Here is a 16,261-nt window from a genome sequence, read left to right on the forward strand (position 1 = left end):
CGATCTTGGCTCAATGCAACTTTGGCCTCCCCAGTTGAAGCGATTCTCCTGCCTCAGCCTCCTGAGTAGCTGGGATTACAGGCACGCACCACTACACCTGGCTAATTTTAAAAAGTTTTAGTAGAGACAGGGTTTCGCCATGTTGGCTAGGCTGGTCTTGAACTCCTGACCTCAGCTGATATGCCTGCCTGGGCCTCCCAAAGTGCTGGGATTACAGGCGTGAGCCACTATGCCTGGCCGAAACATGATTGACTTCGATGAGTTGACTTTGTGTCCTGCAGTCTTGCTAAGAGCTTCTTTGTAGATTCCTTAGGATTTTCTACATAGACAATCATATTGTGTGAGAACAGAGACAGTTTTATTTATTCTTTCCAACCAGTTATATGCCTTTTATTTCCTTTTTCTTGCCTGATTTCACTAAAGTAGGACTTTGAATAGGATTTTGATTTCGAATAGGATTCGTAAAAGTGGGCATCTCTTGCCTTTTTCCTGATCTTCTAGGGAAAGCATTCAGTCTTTTTCATTACATATGATGTTAGCTGTAGGTTTTTGGTAGATGATCTTTATCAGGTTAAAGAAGTTTCCTTCTATTCCTACTTTGATGAGAGGTTTTGTCAGGAATGAATGTTGAATTTTGTCAAATGACTTTTCTGTATCAATTGATGATTGTGTGGTTTTTCTGTTTTAGTTTCTTAATATGGTGGATTATATTGATTGATTTAAAAATGTTCAGCCAGCCTCACGTTCTCTGGATAAACACCAACTGATCATGCTATGTGTTTACATATGTTGCTTGATTTGATTTGCTAATATTTGTTGAGGCTTTTTACTTCTATGTTTATAAGGGATATTGGACTGCAATTTTCTTTTCTTGTCATGTCTTTGTCTGATTTTGTAATCAGGATAATGATGGCCTCATAAAATGAGAAGTGTCCTTGTCTAGAAAATGGAAGAGGAAAGACTGTATAGAATTGATGTATTCCTTAAATATTTGGTAGAATTTACTAGTGAAACTATCAAGGCCTGGGAATTTCTTTTTTGGAAGGTTTTAAACCACAAGTTCAGTTTTTTAAATTGATATTCCATTCAGTTGTCTGTTTCTCTTTGGGTAAGTTTTGGTGTTTTGTATATTTCATGGAATTGGTCCATTTCATCTAAGTTGGTGAATTTATGTGAATAAAAATGTTCATGGCATTCTCTTACTCTCATTTTAATGTCGTTGGAGGTATATAGTAATATCTCTTTGTTTTCTTTTCTTTTTTTCTTTTTTTTTGAGATGGAGCTTGGCTCACTGCAACCTCCACCTCCCGGGTTCAAGCAATTCTCCTGCCTCAGCCTCCCAAGTAGCTGGGATTACAGGCCTGCACCACCATACCCAGCTCATTTCTTACCTATCGCTTTAAACTGGAAATGGCACTGTTACTTGAAACTGTCTCCCCTCCTACCTTCCAACACCCCACACTTTCCTGGTTCTATTTCTACCATCTAATAATTGTATTAGTCTGTTCTTGCATTGCTATAAAGAAATACCTGAGACTGGGTAATTTATAAAGAAAAGAGATTTAATTGGCTCATGGTTCTGCAGGCTGTACAAAAAGCATAACGGCTTCTGGGGAGGCCTCAGGAAACTTCCAATCCGTGGCAGAAGGCAAAGAGGAAGAAGGAAGAAATTTTTTTTTTTTTTAGACGGAGTTTCACTCTTGTCACCCAGGCTAGAGTGCAAGGGCACGATCTCGGCTCATTGCAACCTCCGCCTCCTGGGTTCAAGTGATTCCTGATTCTCCTGCGTCAGCCTCCTGAGTAGCTGGGATTACAGGTGTGCACCACCATGCCCCACTAATTTTTGTATTTTAGTAGAAATGGGGTTTCACCATGTTGGCCAGGCTGGTCTCAAACTCCTGACCTCAGGTGATCCACCCACCTCAGTCTCCCAAAGTGCTGGGATTACAGGCGTGAGCCACCGTGCCCGGAGGCATATCTTTGTGTGTGTGTGTGTGTAAGATAGGATCTCGCTCTGTCACACAGGCTGGAGTGCAGTGGTGTGATCTTGGCTCACTGCAGTCTCGACCTCCTGGGCTCAAGTGATCCTCCTGCCTCAGCCCCTCAAGTAGCTGGGATTATAGGCATGCACCACCATGCCCAGCTAATTTTTGTTTGTTTGTTTGTAGAGACAGGATTTCACCATGTTGCCCAGTCTGCTCAAATTCCTGGGCTCAAGCTGTCCACCTGCTTCAGCTTCCCAAAGTGCTGGGATTACAGGCATGAGCCACCGCGCCCGGACAGCAGGCACATCTTACATGGCCAGAGCAGGAGGAATTGGGGCACAGGTGCCACACACTCTTAAACAACCAGATCTCATGAGAACTCACTATGGCGATGACAGCACGAAGGGAGGATGGTGTTAAACCATGAGAAACCACCCCCATGATCCAATCCCCTCCCACCAGGCCCCACCTCCAACACTGGGGATTACAGTTCTACATGAGATTTGGGTGGAGACACAGATCCAAACCACATCAGGAATTTACTCTGCAACCTTCATAGCATATTGGTGTTCCCTCAAACTCTGTACTTGGTGCTTCTCTCAAACTGTGCTCCTTCTTAGCTATCCAATTTATTCTGGTGGTTTCAGCTAGTACTGGAATGATCTTACCCCCCAAACCTTGGCCTCTGCTAGCCTTCTCTCTTGAGCTCCAGCTGGACATCTCCGTCAGTATGTTCCATAAACACTCCAAAGTCTATCTCAGTTTTTCTTCCATGAACTCATTGTCTCTCCTGTTTTGCTAATGTCTATACATGGCTCCTGCCTCATCCCAGCTGTTCATGCAGTTATCCTGGGAGCAATACTGTCTCCCTTTCTCCCACAGAACAGCACTTCTGTATCATTTATAAGTATAAATATATTTTGTTTCTTTGTTTTGAGACAGGGTCTCTCTGTCGCCCAGGCTGGAGTGCAGTGATGCAATCTCAGCTCACTGCAACCTCCACCTCCCGGGTTCAAGTGATTCTCCTGCCTCAGGCTCCCAAGTAGCTGGGATTGCAGGCACCTGCCACCATGCCCGGCTAATTTTTTTTTTTTTTTTGTATTTTTAGTAGAGATAGGGTTTCACCATGTTGGCCAGGCTGGTCTCGAACTCCTGACCTCAAGTGATCCGCCTGCCTCGGCCTCCCAAAGTGCTACGATCATAGGCATGAGCCACCATGCCCAGCCAGCTTCTTTTTTTTTTTTTTTGAGACGGAGTCTTGCTCTGTTGCCCGAGCTGGAGTGCAGTGGTGTGATCTTGGCTCACTGCAACCTCCGCCTCCTGGGTTCAAGTGATTCTCCTGCCTCCGCCTCCTGAGTAGCTGGGACTACAGATGTGCACCACCACACCCAGCTAATTTTTGTATTTTTAGTAGAGATGGGGTTTCACCCCATCTCTGTTGGCCAGTCTGGTCTTGAACTTCTGACCTCAGGCAATCCACCCAGCTTGGCCTCCCAAAGTGCTGGGATTACAGGCGTGAGCCACCGCGCCCAGCCTCCTTCTTCATTTTTTAACCCAGCAACTTGCACACGTCCAGGCACATAGTGTTTGTTTTTTCATTGGTTTTCCAGAAATATGCTTACTGAGGCACATAGTGTTAACTCAGGAGTGCAGTGATCTTTTCTTCATGCATTAATAAATTAACACAATAATAGAGCTGTTCCGGGTACCCCCCACCCCAAAAGTATATCAAGCAAGACACAAAATCAGGTATCCAGTGTAGCTCTATTTAGTCAACTTTCAACAGGGCTCCATTGAGAAGATTAGTTCCTGCACATCTTTTTCATGCATCCCATTCTGATCATTGGAGATTGTTATTACAGGGGTCCGTGTCATTCGAGGATGTGGCTGTGGATTTCACCCGACAGGAGTGGCACAGACTGGACCCTGCTCAGAGGACCATGCACAAGGATGTGATGCTGGAGACCTACAGCAACCTGGCATCTGTGGGTGAGGATGATTGTCCGTGTAACTCCTGAGAGCGTGTGTTTCCTTTCTTGGTTGCTGTAACATGTGCAGCGTTGTGAGGGTTTAATGATATTAAGAGTCACAGATGAGTAATCAGTTTAGGGCACCAGAAAAAATGTGTGCGTTCTTACTTCCCCAATGAAAGGTTTAAATGGGCCCCCTTCCTTGTGCAGCTCATGAAGATGCACCTTCCTCCTCCATCAGAGGCCCTAGAGCTCAGACAACTTGGCCCACGTCCTGTGCCATTTCCCATTAACAGGCCTCTGCGTGGCCAAACCAGAGATGATCTTCAAGTTGGAGCGAGGAGAAGAGCTGTGGATATTAGAAGAGGAATCCTCAGGCCATGGTTACTCAGGTAAGTACTGGGCAAGAACTGGACATATGGAAAATAGGGGAAATAAGAGCCCAGGAATTCAGGTCAAAGGGTATGCTTGTGCAACACTTTCTAGGAATCTCTTTTTAGAGTTCCTAGCTCTTTGAAAATAAGGACGGAAGGTCTACATGCTTCAGATACCAAAGTCACACATCTTAATATTACACTCAAACTTCAGTGCTTTCTCCTGTTTTATCTTGTTTTTTTTTTTTTTTTTTTTGATGGAGTCTCACTCTGTCATCCAGGCTGGAGTGCAGTGGTGCGATCTCAGCTCACCACAACCTCCACCTCCCGGGCTCAAGCGATTCTCCTGCCTCAGCATCCTGAGCAGCTGGGATTACAGGTGCGTGCCACCACGCCTGGCTAATTTTTGTACTTTTAGTAGAGACAGGGTTTCACCATGTTGGCCAGGTTGGTCACAAACTCCTGACCTCAAGTGATCCGCCTGCCTTGGCCTCTCAAAATGCTGGGATTACAGGTGTGAGCCACCACACCTAGCCTTTATCTTGATTTTTAAGTTATTTACCACTCTTATTTATCTCTGCCTCATCTTAAACATTTATTCTTTTATTTTTTTGAGACAGAGTGTCTCTCTGTTGCTCAGGCTCGAGTGCAGTGGTGCAATCATGGCTCAACCTCAACTTAAAACCTCACCTGCCCGGTTTTAAGCGACCTTTCCAGGGCAACCTCCCTAATAGCTGGGACTACAGGCGCGCACCACCATACCTGGCTGATTTTTGTATTATTATTATTTTTTTTTTTTGTAGAGACAGAATCTCACTATGTTGCCCAGGCTGGTCTTGAACTCCTGGGCTCAAGTGATCCACCTGCCATGGCCTCCTGAAGTGCTAGGGTCAGAGGTATGAGCCACCACACCTGGCAACATTTATTCTTTCTTCCCTCCATTGCCTTGGATGCTTTCTGTTATCAGGCATTCATTCATATATTCATTTAGTCATCCATGAAACTTTAAATGAGTATCAGTTATATGCTGGGTATGTTCTAGGTGTGGGAAACTGGTAGTGAATAAAATAATATCTCTGTTCTCTTGGAGCTTACAATATAGTGGGGGAAAGTGACCAGAAACAAACAAATACATCATATGTTTGATGGTGAAAAGAAAATCAGTGCAAGGTAAGAAGGATAGGTACTGATTTTTAGGAAATAGAGGGTTTTTTGTTTGTTTGTTTGTTTTTTGATGGAGTCTCACTCTGTCGCCCAGACTGGAGTGCAGTGGTGCGATCTCAGCTCACTGTAACCTCCACCTCCTGGGTTCAAGTGATTCTCTTGCCTCAGCCTCCTGAGTAGCTGGGATTACAGGCGGGCACCATTATGGCCAGCTAATTTTTGTATTTTTAGTAGAGATGGAGTTTTGCCATGTTGGGCAGGCTGATCTCAAACTCCTGACCTCAAGTGATCCGCCCACCTTGGCCTCCCAAAGTGCTGGGATTACAATCGTGAGCCACTGTGCCTGGCTGGAATAGAGTTTTAAAGGTTGTGTTAAGGAGTTTAATTTTATACTGTGACAAGAGAAGCCAGTTTGGGATTTTACATAAAAGAGTGACATGCTGTGATTTATTTTTAAAGGATCTCTCTCACTGCTGTGTGGCAATGGTTCTGTTGGAGATAATGCCCTCAGGCATGATAATGACCTTCACCATCAGAAGATTCAAACATTGGATCAAAATGTTGAATATAATGGATGCAGGAAAGCCTTCCATGAGAAAACAGGCTTTGTTAGACGTAAAAGAACACCCAGAGGAGATAAAAACTTTGAATGTCATGAATGTGGGAAAGCTTACTGTAGGAAATCAAACCTTGTTGAACATCTGAGAATACACACAGGAGAGAGACCCTATGAATGCAGTGAATGTGCAAAAACCTTCAGTGCAAGATCATACCTCATTGCTCATCAGAAAACTCACACAGGGGAGAGGCCCTTTGAATGTAATGAATGTGGGAAATCTTTTGGCAGGAAGTCACAACTCATCCTACATACAAGAACACACACTGGAGAGAGACCCTATGAATGTACTGAATGTGGGAAAACCTTTTCTGAGAAGGCAACCCTCACGATTCATCAGAGAACTCACACAGGGGAGAAACCCTATGAATGTAGTGAATGTGGGAAAACATTTCGTGTAAAGATATCCCTTACCCAACACCACAGAACTCACACAGGGGAGAAACCTTATGAATGTGGGGAGTGTGGGAAAAACTTCCGTGCAAAGAAATCCCTAAATCAGCATCAAAGAATTCACACAGGTGAGAAACCCTATGAGTGTGGTGAATGTGGGAAATTCTTCCGAATGAAGATGACTCTCAATAATCATCAAAGAACTCACACAGGTGAAAAGCCCTATCAGTGTAATGAATGTGGGAAATCTTTCAGGGTGCACTCATCTCTTGGGATCCATCAGAGAATTCACACAGGAGAGAAACCTTACGAATGTAATGAGTGTGGTAATGCTTTCTATGTGAAAGCACGCCTAATTGAACATCAGAGGATGCATTCAGGAGAGAAACCCTACGAATGTAGTGAATGTGGGAAAATCTTCAGTATGAAGAAATCCCTTTGTCAACACCGGAGAACTCACACAGGAGAGAAACCTTATGAATGTAGTGAATGTGGAAATGCCTTCTATGTGAAAGTACGCCTCATTGAACATCAGCGAATTCACACAGGAGAGAGACCCTTTGAGTGTCAAGAATGTGGGAAAGCTTTCTGCCGGAAAGCACACCTCACAGAACATCAGAGAACTCACGTAGGCTGGTCCTGGCATTGTACAATGAAGAAAGCCTCTCCCTGAAGACTTCCCTCACCATTGGATCAAGCTCCTTGGGGCATATGATCACCAGGGCACACAGTGTGCCTGTGAAAATTTGGCACCTACATTTGTATCAAAATATGTCCTGATCCCCTTAGGGGATAGCTCATTGTTTTTATTCGGATTTCCCTAATTAGTGGTGTGTGAACATCTTATCTGTTGATTGGCTATTTGGGTTTTTTCTTCTGTGCATTGACTGTTCATGTCCTCTGCTCATTGTTTTCAAATGGGCTGTTCATCTCTTGCTTTTTGGTTTAAATGTTGTTGTTTTTTAACATATGAGAATATAAAAATCCTTTTTTTTTCAGTCATATGTGTTGCAAATATCTTCTCCCAGACTGTCGTTGGTTTTTTAAATTTTGTCATCTGTTTTCTTCTGCTGAAGTTTTATATTTTATTTATTTATTTTTTATTTTTTTGAGATGGAGTCTCACTCTGTGGCCCGGGCTGGAGTGCAATGGCATGACCTCAGCTCATTTCAACCTTTGCCTCCCGGGTTCAAGCGATTCTCCTGCCTCAGTCTCCCAAGCAGCTGGGATTACAGGTGTGCACCACCATGCCTGGCTAATTTTTGTATTTTTAGTAAAGACGGGGTTTCACCATGTTGGCCAGGCTGGTCTCTAACTCCTGACCTCAGGTGATCCACCCGCCTCGGCCTCCAAAAGTGTTGGGATTACAGGTGTGAGCCACCGTGCCCGGCTAAAGTTTTGTATTTTAATATTATCAGTTTCAAGGTGATAATATTCACCTATACTTTCCTCTAAAGGTTTTCCTTTCAACATTTAGAATTTCAATCTCCTGTGAGATTTTTTTGTTATAGCATGAAGTGTGCAATACATACTACTATATTGTCTTTATATAATTTTACATAAATGGGCTCACACTGTATTTAAAGTTCTGCAGCTTGCTTTTTTCATGTAATGTTACCTTTCCAAGATCTGTCCTTGTTGATAAGTATAGGTCTGGCTAGTCATTTATCTCTCCATTCCCCTAGTAAAAGACATTTGTATCTTTTTCGAGTTTAGTGTCTAAATCTAGAAGTGGAACTGATGGGTCATAGGATTTAGGCAATGTGCTGGTTATTAAGCTATTGTGTCCGAGCTCCAAACCCACCCTTCTTGACTGTGCTTTGTGACTTTACAAACCACATTTTGGCTTTGTCAACTGCTCCCTGTTGGGCCTTGCCAATAAGAGATACTAGATATAAACTTTGGGGCTGGAGAGGGAAGAAGGGACTTGCTCCTTTTTTTTCTATTCCTATTAGCTTCCTGGTCATTGGAGTGTCTGCTCAGCATTGCTTCTTCACTCAGACACCAGCAGTTCCTTGTCATAGCAGCAGTTTAATCTAGTTTGCAGCTTTCCAGCACTCACAGATGGTAGCCCATCCCCTCTGAGACACAAGCATCAGCTGGCTGGTGTCACCTCCTTAGAGATGTGAATTCTAGTCACATGGGACCCCTCCTCCCCCTTCTAAGTTTCAGTAATTTCAATTTATGGTTGGGTGCAGTGGATCATGCCTGTAATCCCAACACTTTGGGAGGCCAAGGTGGGTGGATTCCTGGAGCCCAGGAGTCAAGACCAGCCTGGGAAATATGGTGAAACTCTACCTCTACAAAAAAAATTCAAAAATCAGCTAGGCATGGGACCACACCTGTGGTCCCAGGTACTTGGGAGTCTGAGACTGGAGGTTGAAGCTGCAGTAAGCCATGATTGTGCCACTGCACTCCAGCCTGGGCAACAGAGCAAGACCCTGTCTCCCAAAAAATTGTCAACTTCTTCCCTTTGTTATGCCAGCCCAGCTGTTTTCTTCAGTTGCTACCTCCCTGATAACTTGAATGTTCTCTGTCTCTTCAGTTATTTGGTTTACAACCTCATAACTAGTTAAAATTATTTATAAGTTCTCTCTGTTAAAATAACTAGTGTGGTTTTTGTCTCCTAGTTGGGCTCTGATTGATACAGAAGGTTTTTTAACTTTATTAAGTATTGACATTTCCCTTCCAAATTGTATTAATTTATACTCCCATGAGCAGTTTGAGAAAGTTTTCATTTTGCCATTCAGCAGCACTTATTATCAGTCCTTTAAATTATTGCCAATCTGTAAGGTCTGAAATGGCTTTGAGCCTTGGCTTCCATGAATGTGGTTTGTCTTTCTTTCTTTTGTACTTTTCTTTTCTTTTCTTTCTCTCTTTTTCTTTCTCTCTCTCTCTCTTTTCTTTTCTTTTTTATTTTTATTTTTTGAGATGGAGTTTCACTCTTGTTGCCCAGGCTGGAGTGCAATGGCATGATCTCGGCTCACTGCAACCTCCGCCTCCCGGGATGGAGCAATTCTCATGCCTCAGCCTCCCGAGTAGCTGGGATTACAGACACGCATGACCACACCCAGCTAATTTTTGTACTTTTAGTAGAGACGGGGTTTCACCATGTTGGCCAGGCTGGTCTCAAACTCCTGACCTCAGGTGATCTGCCCACCTCAGCCTCCCAAAGTGCTGGGATTACAGGCGTGAGCTACTGCGCCTGGCCTATTTATTTATTTGAGACAGAGTCTCACTCCATCACCCATGCTGGAGTGCAGTTGTGCAATCTTGGCTCACTGCAACCTCTCCCTCCTGGTTCAAGTGATTCTCGTACCTCAGCCTTCCGAGTAGCTGGGACTATAGGTGCACACAACCACGACCACCTAATTTTTGTATTTTTAATAGAGACAGGGTTTTCCTATGTTGGCCAGGCTGGTCTCGAACTCCTGACCTCAAGTGATCCGCCTGCCTCGGCTTCCCAAAGTGTTGGGATTGCAGGAGTGAGCCACTGCACCTGGCCTGTCTTTATTTTTTAACTCATCTTTCCTATCCTTCAATAGTATTTTGTGGTTTTCTCCAAGAAATTGTCTATGAAAGTTAATTTTTTAATAGCACTTCTGCATTTATACAGGTATACATATATATATTTCAAAATATAATGATGTGGGGTTTATATATATACTTACATATAATATTTGTGTCTCTCTCTCATACACAGACACATCTCCCCACACAACATTTTTGTTTGATGTGGGCAGTTTTAATTTCATTTTACCCAAATATTTACCACCTTGATTGCACTTCATTACTTTCTGCGTTTCATCCAGGATCATTTTCTTCTTTGCCTGAAAAATACTCCATAGAGTATCCTTTAGTAAGAGTCTGTTGCTGGTGAGCCTCTCAGTTTTGTCTAAAAATGTTTTTCATTGTACCTTTTGTCACTGGCTGGGGCCGGCATCGCGGGTGGTAAAAGAATTTACCAAGACAGTCATGAATTAAAGAAACCAAGTCTATTAGAGGGAAAGTAAGTTGCAAGGAGGCAATGGGCAGCACAGCAGAGAAAGGGGCTGTCTGCAAAGAGGCAAGAGCTGGAGGGAAGTTGTATAGGGTTGTGCTGGAGGGACTGTGTGAGGAATGAGTTTGTGCTGCTGGGGCTTTGCACAGAACAAGGTATTTGGGAACAGGTTGTTGTGCCAGCAGGTTGTTTGTGATTAGTTGTCTCTCAGAACAATGGTTCTTCCCCACCTTCTTGCTTATTTATCTCATCGGGACTCCACACCTTTTTTTTACAAGTAAAAGTGAATCGTTTACCTTAAATATTTGGTAGCACTATGTCACAGTAAACTGATAAAAAATTAAGTACTTGACTGGGCACAGTGGCTCACACCTGTAATCCCAGCACTTTGGGAGGCCAAGGCGGGTGGATCACTTGAGATCAGGAGTTTGAGACCAGCCTGGCCACCATGGTAAAACCCCGTCTCTAGTAAAAATTAGCTGGGTTTGGTGGTGCATGCCTGTAATCCCAGCTACTCGGGAGGCTGAGGCAGGAGGATCACTCGAACCCGGGAGGCGGAGGTTGCAGTGAGCTGGGATGGTGCCACTGCACTCCAACCTGGGCGACACAGCAAGACTCCATCTCAAAAAAAAATTTAAAAATTAAGTACTTTTTTACTTTTTTCCTGAGTGTCCTTTAATGATTATTGTGATCCAAGGTATTTGAATTACTCATCAGATACCCCACAATACAGCATATATTTGAATATATATGAAATACACTTTGTGTTTTCTGTGCAGTATGCCCTCACTCTACTAAGTATTAAGTATATCAAGATGCCATTTCATCAATACTTCCGATCTGTAGCTCACCACCCCCCCCCCTTTTTTTTTCTTTTTGAGATGGAGTTTTGCTCTTGTTGCCCTGGTTGGAGTGCAATGGCATGATCTCTGCTCACTGCAACCTCTGCCTCTCAGGTTCAGGTGATTCTCCTGTCTCAGCCTCCTGAGTAGCTGGGATTACAGGCATGTGCCGCCACACCCAGCTAATGTTTTGTCTTTTAAGTAGAGACAGAGTTTCACCATGTTGGTCAGGCTGGTCTCGAACTCCTGACCTCAGATGATCCACCCGCGTCGGCCTCCCAAAGTGCCAGGATCACAGGTGTGAGCCACCGCGCCCAGCTGATGTTTTTAAATTTTTATTATGGAATATGCCAAACATAAATAAGATAATTTATAGTGACACAGAATAGTTGTTGCCTCTGGGGTGAAAATTGACTTGTAAGGGGTAGGAGGGAACTTACTGGGGCGATGGAAATACTCCAAGTCTTCACTGGAGTGTGAATACAATAGTCATCAAGTGGGTAAACTTAAGGTTTATTTGTTTTATTGTATATAAATTATATCTCAATTGAAATGTGAAAACAAAGCAGTAAAACATCCCCTGTTCCCATTTCAGGAGTCATGTCTGGGCTGCCTGGGAGGAAAACAGGAATACTGATCGCTAGAGCAAATAAAAGACTCTTGGCAGTGGGCAACTTGGTCCTCCTAAGGCTTTAGAAATTGTCTTGCTCCATGAAAATGACATGTTCTGAGGCGCCAGTCTGGGGTATACTGACTTTCATTAGCTAACGTCACCATCCGTGGTGCTCCCTCACTTGCCAACACTGTACTGTAGATTTGACTCCCAAGAGCCTAAGGATAGTCTCTGCCAATCCTCCAGTAGCCACCATCATAGTAGTTTTTACCCCCATCGGTCAGCAGTCCAGTGTCTACTAACCCCTCCATTAATTCACAGCAGTTCTTACCACCCCTTTAAGCCAGAGCACGATGTGTGATCACCCATTAGCTCACATCATATCTTATCACCCACCTTCAACTCCAGCTTAGTGTCTGATGATCTTCCATTAAGTCAGTATCATGTCTTACTTCCCTCCTTTAGACTTAGCATGGTGACAGCTGACTCCCATTAGCTCACAGCCCTGTGTTTTGTCTTCCTGTTGACCTAATGTAGTGTCTGTTGACTCCATGTTAGCTTCACCATTTTGTTTGCTAATTCCCCATTGGCTACAGCCTCCCAAGTAGCTGGGACTACAGGCATGCGCCACCAGGCCTGGCTAATTTTTAAATTTCTTTGTAGAGACAGGATCTTGCTATGTTGCCCAGGCTGGTCTCAAATTCCTGGACTTGAGATCCTCCTGCCTCAGCCACTCAAAGTGTTGGGATTACAAGTGTGAACCACCGTGCTGGGCCTGTCTGCTGATTTTTTATTAGCTGTGGGTACAGTGTCTTTGCCACATGAGCGCACAGCACAGTGGGCTCAGCACAGCACAATGGCACCCAATGGCTGTTCCCCAATTAGCTACCAATATGATGACTTTGGTCCTCTTGGGCCTCAGCACAATGTCTCCAGAACTCACATGACCATGTCACTGTCTTTTGATCCCCCCTTACCAGGTTGCAAGATTTTTAAGCTTGAGGACCCAGTGGTGTCTGCTTCCCCAAAAATAGCCCCTAATGGTGTGTCAACTGCCCATGTATTACAGCCCATGAGTATATCTGCTGACCATACATGAATGTCTTCTGATTTACTTTCCACCAGCACAGAGAATGTCTTCTGATTTACTTGCCACCAGCACAGATGCCCTGCTTTTGGACCCATCACCATATTTTTGTCCTTACCATAGTTCAATCATTGTGTCTGCTGAATCCCCCCATTAGCCACTAGTATGGTGTCATTGGCCCATTGAGGCCTTGGTGGAGTCTGCTGACCCCAGATTAGCCCTTATCACTGTTTGTTGCTCCTCCATTAGCCAACGGTACAGTTTCCTCAGCACCCATGAGGCCCCAGCAATGTCTTTGCTGACCCAACTTTAGCAACTATCACTCTACTGATCCCCACTTAGTCATAAGAACAGAGACTTTAACCTCCATGAACTCCCAGTACAGTGTCTGCCGATTCCACATTAGCTTTGGCTTTCTGGTCACCCACTGGCCATGAATACAGTGGTTTTGGCTCTCATAAGACCCAATCACAGTGTTTGCTGACCCTGTATTGACTGCCATCACTGCCTGGTGATCCTCCATCAACCATACATAGAATGTCTTTGAATGCAATGATGCCCCATCACAGCACACGCTGTCCTGCATTGGAGCCCATCACTATGTCTGCTAATCTGATTATATGAGCCTCAACACTGTGTCTGCCGACTACTAGACACCACTATGGAGTCTGCCTCATGTTTCTCAATCACAGTATCTGCCAACCCTATATTAGTGTCACCACTGTGTCTGCTAATCTTTTTTTTCAGATGGAATTTCAGTCTTGTTGCCCAGGCTAGAGGGCAATGGTGCAATCTCGGCTCACTCCAATCTCCACCTCCTGGATTCAAGCAGTTTTCCTGCCTCAGCCTCCCCAGTAGCTGGGATTACAGGCACCCGCCATCATGCCCAGCTATGTGTCTGCTAATCTTGGTCACAAGTACAGTGTCTTCAATCTCCATAAAAAATCAGCCTGTCTGCTCTCCCCACATTAGCCCTTAGTCACTCTGCTGATTAGCCACCACTGAAGTGGTTTTGTCTCCATTGCGGTATTAGCCCCATCCCTGCCACACTGATGTGTCATTGTCCCTTAGTACAGTGTCCTGACCTCATGAGCCCTGGCATAATGCCTGGGGTTCATTAGAGCCTACCCTTCATGAAAGTACAACATGGTTTCAGATGATCCTATATTAGCTACCGGTACAGTGTCTTTAACCTTCATGAGTTCCCACAGCCATGTCTGCTGATGCTATCATAGCACCCAACACTGTGTCTGTTGAATCCTCATTGGTCATCAATATAGTGGCTTTGATCTCTGTGATGACACTGTACAGTTTCTGATGACCCTCTATGAGATGCAGTTATTGTTCCCTGATCTCCGTACACTGGTTTGTTGACTGTTCTTTCAATCTCAGCAATGTTTCCTTCAATCTCAGCAATGTTTCCTTCAACTCTGGCAGTTCCCCAGGCCTTCAGGCTGTTTTCTTATTTTTCTGACTTTATTGAGCATCAGGGATTGTCCCTTGGTCTTTTTGGCTGTGGAGTCTTATCCCCTTTTCCTCTGTCTTCCAAATGCAAGGACTGTTTGTGGTCTCCAGATGTTCAACAATCCTGCTGTTCCTCAAGGCCAGACACTTTTCCTTTAAGCCTCTGGCTGTTTGTTTATTTCTCTGGCTGTTTCCAAGGTAGTTCTCACTGTTGCATGACATGTGGTGACAATTTCCTCTTCTGTTTGACTATTGTAGAGTCTTTGCCTGTCCCAACTACAAGGACTGTACTCTGGCTGTTCATGTCACTGCAAGACTCTTTCTCAGTCCCCGTGGCTGTTTTCTAGTGTCCTGGCATGTTCGCTCAGCCCTTGGCTATTGTCTGGAACTAGACTGTTCGAGCTGCTTCTAGTGACTCCCCAATGCCTGGAATAGGCTACCTTACCCTCCCTCTTGCTACCTCAATCCTGGGTATGTTCAGGCTTCCTCTTGCCTCTTTTCTGGTCTCCTACTGTTTCTCCATCCCAAGGACTGTTGCATACCCTGGATGCAGCTGGGGGGCATTAAACAGCAAATGGGAATGGCAGGCTGCAGGGGGAGCACCTTCCTTCCAGGTAGACCTATTTAGCTGTGGCTGCCCTGGGGAAACAGTCCCTGCAGAGATGCTGCCTGCTTCAGAGCCCTGGTGTGGCCTCTTGGCAGGATATCTATAGCCCAAGAGTCACTAGATTTGCTTCCATCACCCTGCTAGAAAATTCATTAAAGTGAACACCTCCCAGCATTAGGGGTGTCTGTGTGTGAATCTCTGTTTGGGAGAGACCGTGATGGCCGAGAGGAAGCACATGGAGATCACAGTGGTGTGTGGTGTGCAGCATGGGGACCAGTCCTGCTCTTGCCCGAGCCTCATTCCTTCTCCCTAATACATGGCATCACAGTTCCAGCCCAGAATCCTTCAGAAGTCCATGCTGATGTTGGAGGATGAATATAGGGTGTCTGCCCCATGGGTGTTTTTTAGTTCACAACATGAAACCCTTATAATAACTTAATGTGCAATATTACTAACAGCCTTTAGTTTCTAGACAGGCAGTGTAGTGTAATGGCTAAGAACATGAATGCTGGAGCCAGATATGCATTCAAATCCTGTGCCTTAATGGTTTCTTAGGTATGGGACAAAAAGCACACATAAAGAACACTTAAACTTTGCTTAAAAAAAAAAAAAAAAACCATAAATAACCCAACTAAAAAATGGGCAAAGGCTGGGCGGAGTGGCTCATGCCTGTAATCCCAGCACTTTGGGAGGCCAAGGTGGGTGGATCACTTGAGGTCAGGAGTTCGAGACCAGACTGGCCAACATGGTGAAACCCCGTCTCTATTAAAAATACAAAAATTAGACAGGCGTGGTGGCATGGACCTGTAATCCCAGCTACTCGGGAGACTGAGGCAGGAGAATCGATTGAACCCAGGAGACAGAGATTGCAGTGAGCTGAGATCGTGCCACTGCACTCCAGCCTGGCTGACAGAGTGAGACTCCATCTCAAATAAATAAATAAATAACTATAAATAAAAATGGACAAAGGACTCGAATAGACATTTCTCCACGGATGATATACAAATGCCCAATAAGCCCACAAAAAACTGCTCAACGTAATTAGCCATCAGGTAAATGGAAATCAAAACCACAATAACACTACACACCCATAGGGTGGCTAGAATCCAAAAGACAGATAACAACAAGTGTTGGAGAGGATGTGGA

The 16,261-nt window shown here is 44.5% G+C and overlaps 1 protein-coding gene across 3 annotated transcripts in view; it reads left to right on the plus strand.

Annotated features, from left to right (window-relative positions):
• Positions 1-11,353, plus strand: part of ZNF157 (zinc finger protein 157) — a 51,459-nt gene extending 40,106 nt beyond the window's left edge. For 2 of the 3 annotated variants that reach the window (XM_055375651.1, XM_004064070.4), the window contains exons 3-5: positions 3,848-3,974; positions 4,252-4,347; positions 5,953-11,353. In XM_055375651.1, coding sequence (XP_055231626.1) covers positions 3,848-3,974; positions 4,252-4,347; positions 5,953-7,175 — 1,446 coding nt within the window. In that variant the 3' untranslated portion in view covers positions 7,176-11,353. Of the gene's footprint in view, positions 1-3,847; positions 3,975-4,165; positions 4,348-5,952 lie in introns of those variants that run through there. The other variant, XM_055375653.1, reaches the window with a different exon arrangement.
• The last annotated feature ends 4,908 nt before the right edge of the window (positions 11,354-16,261 follow it).

Source organism: Gorilla gorilla, chromosome X, assembly GCF_029281585.2.
Source record: "Gorilla gorilla gorilla isolate KB3781 chromosome X, NHGRI_mGorGor1-v2.1_pri, whole genome shotgun sequence".
In the NCBI taxonomy this organism is placed as follows: domain Eukaryota; kingdom Metazoa; phylum Chordata; class Mammalia; order Primates; family Hominidae; genus Gorilla; species Gorilla gorilla.